At 32.4% G+C, this 20,190-nt stretch overlaps 1 protein-coding gene across 1 annotated transcript in view; it reads left to right on the top strand.

Annotated features, from left to right (window-relative positions):
* The window catches only part of LOC129219087 (formin-binding protein 4-like), a 41,620-nt gene extending 21,668 nt beyond the window's left edge, over window positions 1-19,952 (top strand). Inside the window, exons 4-10 of the mRNA XM_054853406.1 lie at window positions 5,128-5,305; window positions 7,665-7,884; window positions 12,290-12,854; window positions 15,090-15,291; window positions 15,833-16,050; window positions 17,447-17,537; window positions 19,861-19,952. Of these exons, the coding sequence (XP_054709381.1) occupies window positions 5,128-5,305; window positions 7,665-7,884; window positions 12,290-12,854; window positions 15,090-15,291; window positions 15,833-16,050; window positions 17,447-17,537; window positions 19,861-19,952 (1,566 nt within the window). The remainder of the gene's footprint in view (window positions 1-5,127; window positions 5,306-7,664; window positions 7,885-12,289; window positions 12,855-15,089; window positions 15,292-15,832; window positions 16,051-17,446; window positions 17,538-19,860) is intronic.
* The last annotated feature ends 238 nt before the right edge of the window (window positions 19,953-20,190 follow it).

Raw genomic sequence — 20,190 nt, 5'->3', positions numbered from 1 at the left:
ATGTCAAAAGGTGTCCGGTCAAAATTCTGAAACTTCTAGTGTTAAAAACACAATTTTAGCTTTAAAACGCGATTATAGGTCATGTTTATTGACGTTAGGGGTAAGGGAGGGAGATCAGAGATGTTTCCGATCGATTATTTTTTTAAATAGATTAAAATCAATTCCTTCTCCCCCTGAAGTTTTCGAAATTGAAGTTTCAAAAACGTAGCTTTAGACAAACTTTGAAGATTTGATGGATAGGATGATCTGGAGCATCTCCCAGGAAAATTGTTCAAAATTATTGTCAAAAAATTTAAGCAGTGTTTTACTGTCAGGACAACGTAATACTTAAGGAGCTATAATACTTAAATTTTTTGTAAGTGTCGTTTGAAAAACCCATTGCTTGTGATATTAAAGAAAGGCGGCATGGGGGCGAATATTTTCTTAAACTCAATTCTTAAAAGCAATTTGTAAGGCCATATTTTGTAACATTAGGGCCAGTGATTTTTCGAAATTAGAGCTCCAAAAACGCAATTCTGAGCAATTTTCGTTGTTGTTGAGTATTTGTGGGCTTTTCCCTAAAACTTACAAATATTTGATGCAAAAGAATAACATCTTTTGTTTATAACATATAAGATATAAGAAAGCTGATTGGTACAAGTAAAACCAAAAAACTCTTGAAAAGAATCATTTGATGAGTTCAGATTGAAATTTAATTCTGATGTAATTTACTTCGATAAATACATTTTCTCTTTATAATCAACAAATTATATTCGTGTTCTTAGTTTGATCAAAATGAATAACCAATTCAGTTTTAATTGTTTGTTTTTTTCTAGTGGGATAACATTTTACTAGATAAATATTTGAATTTTTAACATTTCCGTTTCGCGAAAAGTTTTTGGGGCATTAATGTTTCACAAATATCAAAAACAGATTCGTTGCTTGTGTTTTAATTTGTACTAGCTGCGTGCCCGGCGTTGCACGGGCTATTTAAAAAATGAAAAAGATGTCCAATTGATGTTTTTGTATTACTCTGACATCAGTTTCTAAAGCGCTAAGGAGTAAATAAATACGCGTAATGCAAGGTTTGCAAAACACCATTAGAGCATATTTTTGTCAAAAATCTCTTTAACGTTAATCATAGTTATCAATGATACAAGTTACGAGTATTTTCAATTAGCACAAAGGATGAAAATATATGCATTATCAACTATAATCTGTGCTCACGTTAAAATGAATTACATCTGATAGACTATATCTGAACTGTTTATGTACAATTACAATCAGCTTTTTACATAAAATGACACACACTTTTTGGTTGATTACATGAAACTAAAGCACCAAGACTAAATAACTACCAATAAACATTAATTTAATACCAAGTCATCAGATTCCAATTTAGCTTTAGTTAAAATTCTTAAAAACAATCTTTTTTGTTCAACTCTGTTTCACAAAGAAATCGAAACAATCTTAATTTAATATGATCTTTTAACGATATAAACTGTATTTTAAAAATAGAAACAGGAAGGAAAAAAGTTATTACAATTCGAAAACTCACTCATGTGACGGGAAAAAGTCCAACAAAATAAACATAATTAGTCGCACATCCTAAGTGTACCAAAATATGAGGCCAGTGAATGATAAACTTACACTACAATCAATAAACATAGCTAAAGAAACAACTTTCATATGCTGAAAAGAGTTAAGAACGTTGAATGTAAAAAATAAAAAAAGACAGACGATAAAATAAAGGGTATGTCCGAATAGGGCAACCAATTTTAAACTAATTTAAAATGAAATTCTAGATGGAAACGTTGTTTTAAGATTTGGACAGCAGCCAAAAAATCTCTTTTAAAACAATTATTAGAATTTACTTGCTCACGCATATGTAAAATGGCAACAGGAAAGAAATAAAAATTCCTGAATAACGTTATGTTAATTAACGTTTTAATTAATATCTCTGCTAATTAAAGCCGCACAATTACGAGATTGGTCCTATTGTTTTCTTTGGAAAATTTCGAATTTATCTGTATCTCGTTTGACTCTCGATTTGCAGCGGTTCTCGAGAAGATCGATCTTCAGACAGACAGACGGACGCGAACAGATTTTAATATTATAGTGGATTATGCATAGCTCTTTGATTGTTCTGTTTATCAATATGTAAAATATTCAAGTATGTACTATGCACTGATGTTATAACTAACTTGATTTTTCTGTGTGCATAGGGGGGGGGGTGCCAGGAAACTTTCGCCCCGGGCGCCGTCAGCTCTTCGGACGGCCCTGGCTGGGATGAAGACATTTGCGGCAAAGCTTTGCTGCGCTAATTTCAGCGGACAGCTCCTTCCAGCGCTTACTCTCGAGACATCGTTAGGGGGCCAAAAAAAGCATAGACCAAGGAAGTCCAATCTCCTTGCTTGCGTAACAGGGGCGACATCGTCATGCTCACATAAAACGAATGTCCAGGCAGGCCAGTCTAGGTGTGCAGCTGGCTCCTAAGCGCAGCATCCCCAAGATTCCTTTGTGCGGGGGGGGGGGGGGGGCAGTGAAAGTAACTTGCAGAGCAAAACAACACGAGGAAAAGATGGTGATTCTGCAGAACTCCAAACACTCCGAAGTGTCGGAGCTATTATAACCACTGAAAAATGTATAGATTATGTTGCCACTTTCATCGTCGCTCTAGCAGAAAACAATTAATTTAATCGAAATCTGAGGAAGAAGAAGCATCGGAACTGGGTCAAAGCACAAATCATTTCCTGTTTATAGCAAATTTACGATCAAGATTGACCAAGGTCGCATTCTAAGTTGCTTTAAAACGTGCAAAAAAGTGATAGTTATTGAAAACGGATATGAAATGGAACCAACTCGACTGATTTTTCAATTCAATCTTTCAAAAAGCTGGCTATTTGTCTTCTAACACATGAATTATGTATAAAATATAAAAGTTTGATTAATATATTTCACAAATAATGAAAAGGGTATTTTTTTAAGGTAAAAAAATGAATTAAAACAAAACATGTTGCAGCATTTCAAGATATCATAAAACATGTTGTGACATACAACTTTCAAGGGACCACAAAAAATCATTTTTAAATAGAATGCATCCTCAAATAGAATGCTTCTAAAACTAAAGTGGAGCATTCAGGACGGTGAAAAGTTTTCTTTAAATAGAGTAAGTCGTTAAACAGAGAACCAACTGTATTTACAAAAGATGTAACAGTATTTATTTTTTCAAACACTACTCCTGTAATTTTGACTTCTTTTATGGAAAAATCTTATTTTAGTTCTCAGAATATAGGGTTGGTACTCATACACTTGCAATGAAATAAACACAAGAAATATTTGTAGATGGTTAAGTCTGGGTATAGGGAGTGACTAATGAAGGTTACTAAACCTGGAAGTGAGGCAACCGGGAAAAAAAAAGCAGATGAATTATACTACGAGGAGACAATCTCTTTCAGAAATGTTGCAGATCTAAATGTCTTCCTAAATCATGATGTATTATTTGTTATGTTACTACTGGTGATTGTTTTATAACTACAGTAAACTCCCGATTATCCGCTAAGGGATTTTTTGCCGGCGGATTACCCGCAAGTGAATAGACTGTCAAGAACATGTTTTTGCAGCAGAGATTGCTTCTCTGAGCAATCACGATTGCTTATTGCTTTCATTTGACTGTTTTGATGTCTTATGATTTTATTTTCCCCCTGCCACCCTCTGCAGCATCGCCGTCGACCGGCTCCTCACGATGCTGCTCCTATAGGGAAAGCCGCCTCCAGGTTGCATCCATATCCTACACACATGCACACATACACCTACACACACATACACAAACACATACACACACAAACACAAACGCCTACACACACACACACATATACCCCCCCCCACACATTCATACACACAACTACCCACACACTTATGCCTGCACGCAGACACAAACACACATGCCTACACACACATACACAAACCCCCTACACACAAACACACATACCCTCACACACACACACACACACAAACACACTCATGATTGCGAAAAACATAATTTCAATTCAAAATGTCAAAATTCAAATTAATTTTTATTTATTTATTTATTTTTTTTTGAGCAATCACGATTGCTTATTGTTCTCATTTGACTGTCCTTGACGTTACTCTGATTTTATTTTCCCCCTGCCTTCCTCTGCAGCACTCCCGCCCACCCTCCTCTGCAGGCGCTGTGAGGCTCCTCTGGTCCTGAGCACTGTCCCCCGGAATCTGCTTCTTCTGGTCAGTGGCGTCCATGTCCTGCACACACGCACGCTGATACACATACACATGTCTAGTACATACCCACAGGTTTATATACACACACAACTATGCACATGTAACCGCCCAGGAGGAGGGGCAGGCTTGGGGGGATATGAGCCGTTTCTAGAAACTAACTCCAATGAGTAGGGTCCTGTTGCAACTCGTGATTGCAAAACGCATAATTTGAATTCAAAATTTCGGAATTCAAATTAAGTTACTATCTTTATTTATTTATTTATTTATTTTTTGTACAAAACTGATTTGGTCACGTTTACATGCATAAATGACCTAGATGTAGAAGTCGGTAAGTAGTGTAGATCTAAAAATCTGTAAATAGTGCAAATCTGAAGCAGTAAGTAATAAAGAACTAAAACCCAAATTTCAACTGGTCATTTTTCAGTGACCTTGGAACGTTCGGTGTTATTGGAAGGCAGGAGGAAGATAAAAATTGAAATGTCCAAAAATGAAAATGCATGCATTTTTTTGTGTTAATTTAATCACAGTGGACTGAATGATCGTGGATAAGCCACCCCTGGATAATCAGGAGATCACAGTACTTTTTGTTCAATGCTTTTACTTAATAGAATATACAGACTAATTTCCAATACAAGAATTTGTTTATAGTAAAAGCAAATACAGTTGCAAATGCAAATGCATTCAGTACTTGAGAAACATTTATGCTGTAAAAAAGTATTAGCTGTTGGCCTTTGGGAGGAACTAAATAATCATAACAATTTTCAGTACATATAATTAAATGCTGATATTGATAGTTTTTAACCATTGTAAAATGAGTAAAATGAAACATGTGTATGATTAGAATAATTTTACTTTTTTATTTAATATATTTATTTGCAAATGTTACAGGAGATAGATGCTTTACGTGTGAATGAAGAAGCTACAGAATCTGGTTCTGGAACAGCACCCAGAGTTGTCATTCCTGGTATTTGTGATGACGATGATGAAGAAGAAAGTTCGGCATTAGAAAATGTAGCAAAACCTGAGGAGAAACTGGAAGGAAATGTGCAAAAGTCATTACACAAAGGTATATTTTAAAGGAGAAAAGATTATGAAATTGAAAATTAATCTTTTATTTCGTATATAGAATAATTACTTTTATAAAGCAGAAGGAATTTTTGAAATAATGCATAACCTGCATGTTCGTAGAAAACATTATATTTTGCTGATGTACTCACTATGTTGCCGAAACAGTATGTATGTAGTGATATGTCTGGGTGATTCTGCAAGTACAGAAAATTATTTTAAAAAAAATTCTTTACTTTTAATATCTGTGCGTATGTGTCTGTGTCTGCAACCCTATCTCCTCCAGGCTGTCAATGTTTAACAGGTCAATACTGGCACCATTGGATATAGGACATCTAGGGAAAGCCATTTTGCCCCTGTCTCACCCCTCTAAACCTTACCCAGCGCGATATATGAATTGTTAAAAATACTACTGAAATCATCAATTCTCACCTGCCACTGGCATCCAATGGGGGGGGGGGGAGCAAGCAGGCAAGAAGCTCATAGTTTTATTTCAAAAATTCTGAAACATTTATGGAAGATAATTCAAAGGTTACGTAACCCTTAACAGGGAAGGTGAAGAAGTAGGACATAACAGGAGACGTGAGGTATCTGAGACTGCATAGTTTTCAATTTCTTTCAAAATCTTGTAAATAAGATAAATTCCTGTTATTTCCCTTAAATGTTCTTTTAACTTTTATTTGCATTAAGAAAAAAAAAACATTTTTTAAATTTTTAACTGAAATATACCTTTTCCAAGGAAGTTTTAGTAGAGCCTTTTCAAATTTTTTGGGAAAAATCATATGCTGACGTAAATAATTGACTGCTCGTAATAAAAGTGAATTTATCATTTATAAATTGTTTTGCTTTAGTTATTTAATTAATACAGAAAATTTTAAAACCAGAAAATTGATTGTATCACATTGCATAAAAATTTCAACCTCACCTTAACTATTAGTATATCACTTCTTATTTCCAGGAATAATTCAGCTCTCACTATTTTGAATTGCATAACTTTTGGTTAAATTTTAAACAACTCTCAACCTTATCCAGAATATTTTCCATTTGTTCAGCATAACACGGAAAATATTAATGAATCCATCTCCGCAGTCCTAACGTAAAGAGCCATGTATACTACTGCCATGAGTAGTAACACTGAGAGAGAGAGGTTAGGTCTTTCTCTCTCTTCTCTCTCTCTCTTGCAGACCACTTCAAAAGAATGTAACAAAATTTAACCCATATGTACTTGCCAAAAGATACTGATAAGCTAGGGGGATGTTGAAGGTCTCAAAAACAAAAAGCTGTTGGCGAAAACGATTCAAACTAAATATGAAGAGTGGTTCAATGAACTTTTGAACAGTCTGTGGGACTGCAAGGCTCTTGTTATGGGATAATTATAAAAAGACAGCAGAGTCTGGCTATTTTTATTTTACTGTATTTTTGTAATTGTCTTTTATGAACCATGTGAATGACATAATAGACTTGTTAGTGACATAATGGTAACTTAATTAATATTTCTTGACATGTGAATTGGAAGAATGATTTATGGCTAATGCATGCAATCATTACTAACATATATCAAATGCATTGTAGCATTAAATTTGTAAATTTGACTTTTTTTTTACATGCAACAAAAAAAAAAAGATAGAATCAATTAAGAAAATTGAACTGAGGATTATAATAAATTATGTTAAATATTGAAGTGATACAAATTTGCATTGTCGTCTTAATTTTACATCATTTAACATATTTCATCACTGAAATAGAATGTAAGACTCAATAGCTTCTACGTGAAATCTTTGTTGACTTTGTATGTGTAGTAATTAAATTAGTATTCCAGACAAAAGACTATAAGACTATAATTGACTTTAAAAACAAAGCATTAAATTAAATCCTTCTAGATCCTAATCTTTGAAATTAAAAATAACAAAACAAAGCTACGCTTCAATCATACAAGGTCTTTAAATTTTCCACCTGTTTAATAAAAGCAATGTAAATGACAAAATTTCACTTTTAATTTTTTATAATTGTTTCAAGAGTTACTTTTTTTCAAAAGTAGACAGTAGAAACTTGATAACTATGTGCAGTAACATAATTTTTGAAAAATGATAGCAAGTTTTTTTCTTTGAAGTTTATTAAATATATTTTATGAAGTCTAAATTTATGGACGTTATTGACACAAGCTGTTGAGTCTTGAAGAAATTTTTCTTTCACTTTTAACTAACGTTACACTTTCAATTAACTTTACACTTTTTTAACAGATAATCCATGGATTATACGCAGGAAAATATGGTACTTGCTTCTAAAAAGCTCTTTGTGTAATGTTTGTTCGCCTAAAAAAACTTTTATGAAAATGTTTATAGTTATATGATTCTTACTAGGCACTTCTTGTCCATGGCAAGAGATATGTGATGAATCAAGTGGTTATTCCTATTACTGGAACATGGAAACCAATGATGTTACTTGGGAATGTCCTGTTGAATACGCTGAGTATTTGAATGCAGTGGGTTCTTCAAATGTTAACAATTTGACTTCAGCTAGTGGGAAGAAATCTTTCAAAGCAACCAAAAAGAAAAAGAAAAGTAATGATCATACTGTTGGGTAAGTTTTTTTTCTTGTGTTTTTATTTTGATGACTTCCTACCGCATTAACAGTGCAAATTATGCTATTGCACAAGTTCCAATGCTTTCAGGAGCCCCACAGTTCATGCACCTTCTAAAAAGGCTAAACCAGGAAGTGTCCTACTCTTGTCACATCAGAAGAATGAGATGAATCATGAAACATAAATATCTTTCCTAAATCATTCCTTCCGTTTTAGCATGACACCTAAGGATAATAATAAAGAAATAATCAATATTTTTATGATTATTTAAAAATAATTCTTAGTTTTATGCATCATTCAGAATTTACGCATTTTAAGTGGGATTAATTTGTAATTTTTGTTTTCTTCAAGTAACAAACTGGTAGTAATAAAAATTACCTTTATTCTAGTTTATAAACAAACTAGATATCATGAAAAACTAAGGCAGTTTGGCTCACCTTACCATTTTTGTATTTAAATGTTTAATTAACTGATGAGCACCAAAGGCAGCATGTTATCAAGTAGAATCAAAAGTTGTTTCTATATGTTAGCCATTTTCATGTAGTGTTGACTTACATGAGGGATGCTTTCCAAACCTCTTGCATAAGTCGAAATTTCACATTGTGTAAAAGGGTATGAGTACAAATTTATATAAATGTACTCAATTATTTTTGATACTTGTAAACACCACCTCAAACTGTTTTAAATCATTCCTTAAGTATACATTACGGTTTCTTGCATAAAAAACTTAATTTTAACTGTATTTTTAAAAAAAGCTATTTTGTTCAGCGTAAAATACTGTTACGATGTACAAAATTAATGATCAATTCGAAAGAGAGACATAAAATAAACCAGTATGGTAGGTACAGTATGTAGTAATAATAAAATATGCACTATAATAGTACTGTACAGTAGATCAAGTAATATTTGTAGCTTTAAAAAATGAAGATGATTATGATTCATACTGTGTGATCAAACCATTATTCTAATATAGTTCTAAATACAGTTGTGTGTGCTTCGCTACTTCTTTTATAATATTTCCATCTATGGTAACACCCCTCTTCCTGCCCTCTTTGGTCTACAATACAGGACCAGCTTCTGTTTTTATATTTTTTTTTTTCCATTTTGCTTAGAAACTACATTGCAAACTTTTATAGATTTCCTTCTCTTGACATTTTATTGTATGAAAGATTCACTTATACCTTCCTAATATGCTACCTTTGACGAATTTTTTAGTCGTTCAAGCACTTTATCTCCTATAGCTTTTCTTTAATTGTCAGAAACGTTCTCTTTTTTTTTTATCATCGCAAACTTTACATGAAACGGCTCTCTTAGGTATAATTTTTCATCAAGTTTCGGATTGGAATGAAAAAAATTAAGGATGAGGAATAAGTGTTTGTATACGTAAACAAAGCAGTGTTCAGACTAGTAGGGGGGGGGGGGACTTCCACTGTCAGTGACGTTAAAAGGATAATTCATGAAAAAAATACTTTAGTAGACAATAGCACAGCTGGTAGTTACGCATGGGGAAATATTCATGCAAAGAATTTGCGTTGGGTCTAAAATTTGCTACTGGTGAAAAACTCGCATTATAGCCATTTCATATAAGACCAATCACATTGTACTTCAAAGTTTTGGGGTTTCCACTCTTTCAAACAATGTTGCCACATGACAAGTTTCAACTTTGGGTACTGACCTTTATTGTCTTCTTCATTGTACTTGACTGCTGCATCTCGGGAAGTAATGGACAGATTCGGAGAAAATTGGTCATTAAGTAGACCTTAGACTGCACAAGTGCTGATTCAATTTTGACAGCACTAGCTCAAAATAAGGTGGAACAATTGGAAAAAATTCTGATCTACCTGAACTTTTTCATTACAAAATGAAAATGATGATGATGATCATGTGATTGATATTGGGCAAAAAATAATGGTTAAGACAGTTTTTATCGGTTGGTGAAAAATAAACATAGACTGTATGTTATTGCAAAAAATAAATAAATAATTTTAAAGCATTTTTTTCCTTTTTTATATTTGAATATACATTTAATTATTTATTCAAGGATAAATTAGGCAAAATAATTATTTGCAGAAAATTTTGCAGTTAGGATTTGTGTTTGCAGAAAGCTTTCCATTTTATCCAAGTCTGATGTATATATGCACAATTGTGAGTAAGACTTTAAACTTAGGCATCATAATAGTGCCTAACTGGCATAAGAAAATTTGCTAGGCATCAAAAAAAAAAAAAAAAAAAATCTAGGTAATATTTAAATAAATTATACAGGATGTTCCCATTTAACCTGCAAGACCTCTATTTTTGCAATCGTTAGTCCTAGATGTGTACTTCCAGTTCCAAAATTGTTCAAAATCAGATGCAGAGTTAAGAAATTGAAAGTTTGAAGTGAAAAAAAAAATATATGAAAAAATACAATAACTTTTTATACAGACTCTAGGTCCCCTAACCTATGTTTAGGGAAATAATCTCCATTGAAAAAGCAAACTAGCACACTTTCATGGGAAAAAAAAATAAAAAAAGGGAAAGAAAAAAAACCTCGCACACTTTCTACACAAAAAGTTTGACATTAGTAAGACCAATCATCACCAAGATATGAAATGCAGCATTTTTTGACTTACACCTTTTTACACTTGCTGTCAAGGAAACCTTTTTTCATGAGAAGGGGGGGGGGCGGAATAGTAGGTAACAAGGGTTTAAAATCATATGTGTGCATAGAATTTTTTTCAAATTGAGTGAGCTTTTGTAGTGTGTTTTTGTGCAAAATTTGCATTTTTTAAAAAATTAACAATGAAGAATTTAAATCCTTTTTTTTACTTCAACAACGTGTCATTCTTTTGAAAGGACAATAAGTTCCATTCTCATCTTTTGGATGGTCCTTTAAAACTTTGAACTCTAATATCTCCTTGAGTTTTGGTCCCACAAATGTCAAGTTTTTTGTTTATTTCTCTAAATATCAGTTAAAGGACCTCAGGCCCATGCAAAAAGTTATATGTTGTATTTTTTGACTTATTTTTGTTTTTGCTTCAAACGTTCAATATCTCAACTCTGCATTGCTTTTGAGCATTTTGGCAATTGGAAGTATGCATCTAGGACTAATGGTTACGAAAATAGGAGAACAGTTGTCCCCACTTTATTGGATAAGGGGTAATCGAATATCCCGCTTATAGGAATATAAATTTGTGGAACAAAAAAAATTCCTATAGCAATAATGTCAAATTTCCCCGCTTTAAGAAATATTTTTTTTGATCCATCCCCCCTTAATCTCATACATATTCAAAGTTTCTTGAGCAAACTTTTATTTCAAGTTGAATTTTTTCATCTATTTCTTTAGGAGCCCAGTTCACCCCTTGAAAGTAAAAGGTCACTTGTAATAATGTACAAAAGAGTGGCTAATAGTTATCCTAGTTGGCTTCTAGCTGTGATCTTCTCTTAGGCTGTAAAATGCATCAGGGGTTCGATGTTTGGAGAATTGAAAGAATTGGACCACATGCAGTGAGGGGGGATTAAAATGCTCCTTTGATTGTCTCTGGTCTTGTTCGATCCCGTCCCATTTAATGCCCCAAGAAACTCGTCTGTTTTCTCTATGAAAATGTGGTTCCCTGGGCTATTTAGTTTTTGTTCTTAGAAGAGATAACTGTCAATGACATTATTAGACTTGGTTTGATGTTAGACAAGATTGTAGCTGGAGAATACAGAAAGGCCTTTTCCAAAATCAGTTCATTGTTGATTTTCTGCTCTGCTTCGGACTCTGTGCCAAAATGATAGCAAAAAGAAAAGACGTAAGCTTATGTGTTCAGTTAAAATTTTTTGAAAGCAATTAAAAATTAAACATAGATGGATAATTGCAAAATAATTTGGTATTTCTGAACTCAGATTTCTAGAATAAACCAAAACGCTGATAAAATCGAGGAAAAGTTTCTTAAGAAGAAATGAAACTAAGTAAATACAATTTTTTTCATTCATTCATATATGTAGTACATGAAATTTTTTTATCCTTTACATTAAAACATTAAGTATTTTTATTTTGGTGAAATTCATGTGTATATTTAAGTAACAAAGAATCATTTATCGTTTATTGTAGTAATAATGAATACAATACCAGCAAAATACTTCAAAAATACGTTTCTTGTATTCCCCGTTTAATTAAATACCTGGCTTAATCGAATAAGGCATGTCGGAACCATTGATATTTGTTTACGCGGGGCTGACTGTATTGCTGGTTAAACGGGATCACTCTGTATACATATAGTACAAAACATTACAAATATTAAATTGATATGCAGCTAACATTTTATTTTGTATGGCAGAATATTTGAATGATGTAAAATAATGTTTTTTCTGAAAATATGTAGTAAAGATTACAAGATAAGCTTTTTGTTTCACGTGTTTTCTTTTGATTTATTTTAACAGTGCAATCATTCCTATTACCTACTTTGGAGGATCATCATCTGATGAGTCTTCAGATGAATCTTGTAATGAAGAACCCTCATCTACCTACAAGAAAAGTGCCTTGAAATCTCAATTACCATCTGCCAATCTGAAGCAAGAAATAAATGCTTTGAGTTCTTCTGGTGAAGTAATTGGACCTCAGCTGCCACCTAATTTCCAATTTCCTACTAATTTAAAAAATGCTCCAAAGTCATCTGATGAATCCTTACAAAATGAAGTTGATGAATTTTTGGAAATTGGACCAAAATTGCTTTCTAATTATAATCGACCATCCTTTGCTCATGGAGGTGAAAAATCAGATTCTACTGTCTCTGCTAGCTCAAGTATTTCACAGTCACATATAAATGGAACCTCATTTGCATCATCATCACATGATGGTGACTTTGAATCATTAATAAGTGATCACAAGAAAAGCTATAAAGATTCTTACAAAATCGGCGAAGAAAGTCCTGATTCTACTGTCAAGAAAGGAGACAGTGTAGTAGATCCATCTGTAACAGAAGGGAGTAAAGCTGTACTTACTTATGTATGTATTAATGCATTTTTTTGTGTTTTGTACTGATTAATTTTTCTTTTTACATTTACTTTTACTTTTTTCATAATTTAAAATCATTTACTGAAGCAATATAAGCTTTTATGACGTTATTAATGAAAAAAAAACTTTTTTTGGGGGCCAAATGACTTTAGTGGTGTTTTGCATACAAATTTATACTTTTATTCTTATGGAAAAATTTTAATTCTGTTTAAAACTACAGTTCATGTTTGATTTTAAACCTCTTTGAGACTATGAAAACAATCCGTAAAATTGGGTGCTCATGAATTTGAAAACAGTTGAAAATTTGACTTCCTCATACCAAATGTACTTTTACGTTTCGTTATATTCAAAATAAGGATTTTAGCTGGAATAATTTAAATGTATACTGTTTAAAAAATTAGTACAGGGAATTTAAATCCTAGCTCAACCTTTTGTAAATGGTTGAGGTTGTCTTTAGTTCTAGCTTTTTTCATTGTAATAATTTGAATGATATATTTTATAAAAATTGTGCCCCCCCCCCTCCTGATTTAAAAATAACTGTCTGAGCCCAAATGAATCATCTGACTGTGAGATCCACTGACCAGTTTTTAACTTGGAAATTACTATAGAAGTGGAGAATATTTTGGCCTTTCCCTGTCTCCTTTCCCTGCTGCTGAAATTCTAGAGAAACAGCTGCTGTATTCTTATATCAAATTGACAAAAACTTGATTTTTTGCTGCTTTCAGTTTGTAAAATTAAAGTAAAATTGTTTTTATCGAATATGTTTTTGGACTAGTGAATAGTTTGGTAAATTGTGTGTGTTTGTGAAAAAGAGGTTCATTAATTAATGTATCAACTATGTTTGTTTGCTTTAAGCAAAAAAAAAAAAGTAATTTTTTTAGTAGCATTTTCCCGAGGATCTTGTACCACATTTTTTGATTTTATGCATATAACAATATTGTGAAGAATCTGTTGTGTTCTTCTTATACTTGCTTATTCTTACATCGTTGAACCAATTTTATTGGGATATTGCACCATGTTAAAAAAAAAACATTTAAGATTATATGTAAGATCATTTAATCATTTACATCATTTAGATCATTTAATCGTTATATCAAGTACCACTAGATGCTGGCTAAAATTAAGATAAAACCTTTTTATTAGTAATCCTGGATTATAAATATTCCTGAAACATATAGCAAGAGGGGTATAATTTGTTACCTTGTTTATCATCTCCTTGAAGTTGAAATTTTTCTATTATATATAAAATACACTTAGGTAAACTTACAAGACTGAAAAATGTAACCCATGAATTATTATTATTTTTTAAACTGCAAATCAGATCAAGTAGCATTAATGGCTTTGAATGTAAATATATGTTCTAGTTTAAAATTAGTAGGTTCACCCTCTTTCAGTTGAAATAGGAAACCAAAAACTCTTCCAGTATATATCTACAAGTCTAAAAATATTGAGGGGTGTCCTGTTATCTAGGAGAAACTTTTTTTTGACATGTATTTTTGATCCGCCCTTTTCCACTTGTTCTATTACAATTAGCACCTTCTGTTAGAGAAGTGTAAAACTTAGCATAAGGGTAGCATAAACTTAGCATAAACTTATTCAATGGGGTAAAAAGAGCAGCTTAATTATCATTACATAAGGCCAGTATATATATATATATATATATATATATATATATATATATATATATATATATATATAATATATTGGTTTGTCACCTCGGCCATACAAAATTTGCTCTAAGGTACCCTTTATACAATTACAGTGCACACCTGTTACATTGAGATGCTTTTTCATCAGAAATGTCTACATGAATTGGTGCAAGTTGGTATCAAGTTAGAGTTTAATAGCAGAAGAATCATTTGAGGTGGCGGGGGGGGGGGGGGTAGAAGTTCTCCAATTTACTTTAAAAAATTTCCTACATCTCTTTTATTTTGGCAATGCCATAATTTGGTTTTATGATTAATGGATTGAAAAAAGTGTTTATATACATGCTTGATGTTTCAAGTGTTTTTTTCTGTTGTTGACCATTTTGAATTTCTGAATGTAAGCATCTTATTCTTTAGATACCTTTGCCTTACTTTAAAGTTTTTCATTTCTTTTACATTTCCATACATCTTTTCCATGAATTAAGGAAACCAGTATAATTGTCAATATTTTAATTAATTTTTATTTTATGTTAGCATCTTTTTTGAAACATTTGTTAAAATATTTCAACACTTTTTTCAGGGTTACAAACCTGTTGTGGAATATGATAGCTTTACTGATGATGATGATCAAGACTCGCCAAACATATCTTCATCAAAAGACTGTACTTTTGGTGATTCGAAAAGCACTTCACAGAAAAGTGAGAATCTATGTTCATATGAAAAGCCCTCTAGGCCAAATATTAATGAAAAGCTCCCCAGAACAACTAATAAGCCCACAGATAGTAGGAAGGATTCATTGAACTTTAAAAGAAACTATTCCAACGTTTTTACAGCTTACAGTGATTCAAAGAAAGCAAAATTACATGACCAAGTAGATATTGAAAGCCTATTTAGTATGAATACAAGTCATCGTAAATTTGGGTTTGGATTTAACAGGGAACAACAATTGGATTTAGAAAATAATGCATTTGGATCTACGAGGGAACAAGTATCTGCTTCTTCAGCTGTGATCAGTTTTGTGAAGTCAAGCGATGTATTTAACTTAAATACAATAAATGAGGATCCACCCTCATGTGAAATTAAAAAACCAGAATCTCCTAATACTGATTTGTGCTCCGACTCACAAACAGAAAGAGCCTCTGAAATCAGAGTTGCCACAGATCCGACAATGGTCCTCAATGCAGTTAAGGAAAAATTATATTTCAGTTGGGAAAAATTCAAATATTTTAGAAAGCAACTTAATTTCAGAATCAAAATTATGCAATCTGCAGAATTCGACTGCTGCACAAGACTTAACATTAGTATTTCCTGTTTCCAAAGCAGTTAAGAATGAAAATGAAATTCAAGAAAAATTATTAGCAAGTACAAACGCAGTTATGAGTGACAATAATATTACGTCTTCTGAAGAAGGTAGTTCCACGAAGAATAGAAATGGGCACAAACTAGTTTCTATATCCAGTAAAATGGCTGCTACGCTTAGTGAATTTGAGAAAGAAATAGATGAGATTGGAAAAGCTCTTGGCACAAATTCAGAACCTAAAGTAAGTACAAAAGAAACCAATTAATTTTTTTTTATTTTAAACAGTGATATTACTTCTAGATTAACCAATGTTATTAAGAACTTATTATTTTCCTCTGATTAAGAAAATTGCAACATTTTGAAGTATGTATTCAAGTTTTTTTTCTCTCTGAAAAAGAAACCTTTTTTTTTTTTTTTTTAATTTTTTCTCAAAAATGCTTATTTAAATGTTTTTATTTTTTTTCCCCACTGAAGATTAGCACCACCTGAGCACTACATGCCCTGAAAAGGAGAGCTTCTGCTTTTTTCACTTATCAGGTTTTGGAAGCATTTTAAAAAAATAGGTGTTTTTCTGGAACTTTACGTTAAAATGTAGACCTGAAAATTCAAAATTTTTTATTTAGCTGCAAGTGGTTAAAAAAACACTTTTAATTTAGTTGTGCAGCTAAATTTTTCATTTTGAGTCACCACTTTATCCAGGATCTTGATTTTAGTGAGAACAAGATGCAACTGCTCTAAACAAATCTTTTGGCACTACGCTGAAAGTTCTGAAAGTTGCGTGGTGAAAAAGGTTACGTTTTAGCAAATTGACTGGAAACTGCATTCTTGTTTACATAAAAAAATAAAATTCCCTGTGTAGAGCTGCATCTCAAAATGAAAATTTCGCTATACAACTAATTTAAAAGTGTTTTTTTGGCCACTTGCTGCAAAATAAAGTTTTGAATTTTCAGGTTAACCTGATTTTGCTGATTGTTCAGGTAATCAGCAAAAAAAACCTTTTAAATATAACAAACTGCGATAAAATATGTTGTACCATTCCTGACTAAAAGAAATTTTTGACAAAAATCTCAAGTGAGAAATGATGTTGTGCTGCGACTTTGCCGGACCTGGATCTTAACCCAGAATTAATTTTGGGGGGGGGGGGGGCAAAACCAAAATATACCATGATCTTGTTTTTTCATGAGTTTTAACGTATATTTACAATAAAAAAATTCCAAGAATATCATGGTAAAGCCCTAGTTGAGTTGACATGGATTCCACCGTGTATCTATAGTTAAAATGTAGTGTTTTATTCAATGTTAAATCAATTAGCTGAGAATGAAAGTTATATTTAAAGTAACTTAATAAATGTAATCATTAAGTGGAAATAATTTAGGTACAAACGTAATTAATCTTAAATTTAAAGGGCACCAGTGATTTTATTTGCTGAGCAGTACATATTTATGTTGACTAGTCCAAAGAACCAGTAGCATTTTTTACTGATTTCTAACGCTGGTTGGTATAATTGTTTCAAAATATTTAAAATTCTTAAGACTAATAATCATGTAGCTTAGAATTTGTTTTCTATATAAAATTCTTTCTTTATTGCTGTTTTAAACTTGATTGCTTTCACCTAATCTTATTTTATTATATATTAGGGGGAAGATTTTGCATTTGTGACTTCTCAAATTCCAGCAGTAAAGGATGTAGTCAAGTTTGCTAACATTACAACAGAGAAAAAAGAAAATGGTGAGCAAGTAGCCACAAAGCCACTTATCACACGATTAGTTTCTTATTGAACCATATTTATAACTTTCTCATAGCACACAGTTGTGAACATGTAAACTGCCTCATCTTTTTCACTTTTTATTCCTTCACAGGCAGTGTGGCTCCAAGGCCCACATCTAATGTTCTCCCGATCTTCTTAGGAGAAATTAAAGCAATTACAAACACAGTTAGTCCCCTTCTTCTCTGTCACTAGACCTTATATTATGGTCTTTGGAGGATGAAATGAGAGGGAGAGGGGCTCCAACAGACCTAGCACTGAGCACATGAGAGCATGTTAAAGAAATCAGAGCTCCCTTCTTTTTCTTTGAAAATGGGTCTTTTTTGGTTTCTTTGATTCATTAGTACTCTCTAAGCCCACTTTTCATTTTAATTTAGAAATTTTGAGCACATAAAAAGATTCAGTTAAAACAAGATTTTCTGCATATTTTTAGGATTGCTTTCTTTATCCAGTGTTGAAAGGGAGCAAAAAGGAGTGCAGGGGAGCTATTCGCTTGAAAGTTAGAAATGACCACTTGTTTTTTTCATTTGTTGACTGTTTTGTTGTTTTTCTTCTCTACACAATAGCTGTATTTCCATTAAATAAATTATAATGAAGCAATTGAAGTTTTTGCAAACTTTTACTGGTGAGTTCCGAGGTGGGGAGCTACCCAATATTTTTCATATCTGGAATCAAAGGTGATACATCAAGCAGGATATCCAGGATGCAGGCTTCAGTTTTTATCTTTAAAAAAATTTGTGACTGGTGTACAAATAAGTTTTAAAGAATTTTTTTTTTTTTTATGTTTGGTGCTTTAGTGTGAAACAATGGTTTCATGTTCAGTTTTCGAAGTATTGTCGATCGTTGGCCACTACCTTTTCTCATCTTTCTGGCAATTTTTGGATGCCTACTCGAAAAAACGATGCGTCTTTTGGTGCAATCCATGAATCGATCCAATTTTGGACTTCTTCAAAAAAGCAGCAATGCTCATCCTCAAAAGCATGTGTCATCGATGAAAACAAATAGTAATTGGAAGGGGCAATGTCTGGGCTATATAGCAGGTGAGGTAGGATTGCGCATTTCAGGATATCAAGGTATGTTTTGGACCGGCGGCGCAACATGTGGCTGAACGTTATCATGTTCAAAATTACCTTATTGTGTTTCCCCTTATATTGTGGCCGTTTTTTCTGCAGTGCTCAGCTCAAACGCTTCAATTGAGTTCGATAAAGTTGTTTGGCACCAGTCTTTGCCCGATTCGGAATCTTCAAACATGTTGTGGCTGTCCATAGTGCTCTTTGTCATTGGTATCAAAATCACCACTTCTAAAACGTCTGTATCAAAACTCACATGTGGAAATTGATGAAGCATGTTCCCCGTAAGCTTCTTACAGCATTTGATTGCCTTCAGCCATGTTTTTCTTCAAATGGAATCATAAAAGTAAACTTTCCCTCAAATTGTGTTTTGTTAGCACGAAAGTTGACACATTCAGAGCACACAAAAACAAAGTTGTTTTTACTTCAGCGAAATGTCACATACTGAAAATGAAAGCCTAACAATGAGGTTATAAAATGAAATTAGTTGCAAAATTGTCCATTTCTATTTAATGCCATTGACGCCATCTCTTGAAAATCCTTTAAAACTTATTTATAAACCAGATAAGTAATGAAATGTGAAAGAATCAGCATGTTTTGAAAATGTCTTTTGTTTTAAAAAATTAGCTCCTTCCTGGCAGTTTTTCAAATGATCCTTTTTTGAAACTGCGCTTGGGCTATGCAAAACTTTGGAGTTACTACACCGGTACAGTTTTAAAAAATGATTTAACTTTGGTTGCAAGTTCATATTAGCGGCTGAATACTAGATAAGGAATATTATCTTTATATTCATAACAAAATTTGATAGATGGAACAATTTTAAAGAAGTGTTACTGAAAGGTGAAGCAAACATTGTTTAGCAAACCAAATAAAAGATTTCTTTGAGTAACCACTAAGGAGGTAAAGTTTAAAAAAAAAAAAAAAAAAAATCCGCTACCTTATAAAGTGGAGGAAAGGTGGGGTGCAACTGCTTCCCTTTGTTTCTCTCAAATCACACCTATAAGTGTGATACAAAATGCTGGAAATTGACGTAGAAAGATTAAACCTAACAATTCTTTTTATTGCCCCTCTACTATTACGTCTTATCACTGCAAACTAATGATACTAATTTATATTTTCCACAAATATACATTCTGTAATATGTATGATTACTCTTTTTTCGCCTACTATTTTCATTTTTAGTCTTGACATTTATTTTTTCTTTGTTGTCTTTCAGACAAACAATTAAAAATTGATGGAGCTTCAAAACTGCCTGAAACTTCTGAATCATCTGGTGAAAACATAATGGTATTCTATTACAATTGCTAGAATTTACATGAGGCATTTTATGACTTTAAACAGGGGTCTGTCCAGAATTTTTCACAGGGTCCGTTTTTTGTGAAAAATCAAATAGTTTTGTAAAAACTCAATTTTGTGAAAAATCAAAACATTTTGCATTTTTTTTTTTTTTTTTTTGAAAAAGAAATTTTAGATTTTTAGATAGCGCAAACTGCATCATTGAAACATGAAGTTGAGTTTTTTCCTCTTTTCTGTTGAGAATATCATT

This window comes from Uloborus diversus, chromosome 3 (genome assembly GCF_026930045.1).
Source record: "Uloborus diversus isolate 005 chromosome 3, Udiv.v.3.1, whole genome shotgun sequence".
Classification (NCBI taxonomy): Eukaryota; Metazoa; Arthropoda; class Arachnida; order Araneae; family Uloboridae; genus Uloborus; species Uloborus diversus.
Note: the sequence above shows the minus strand (reverse complement) of the source record. Positions and strands in the feature narration are given on the sequence as shown.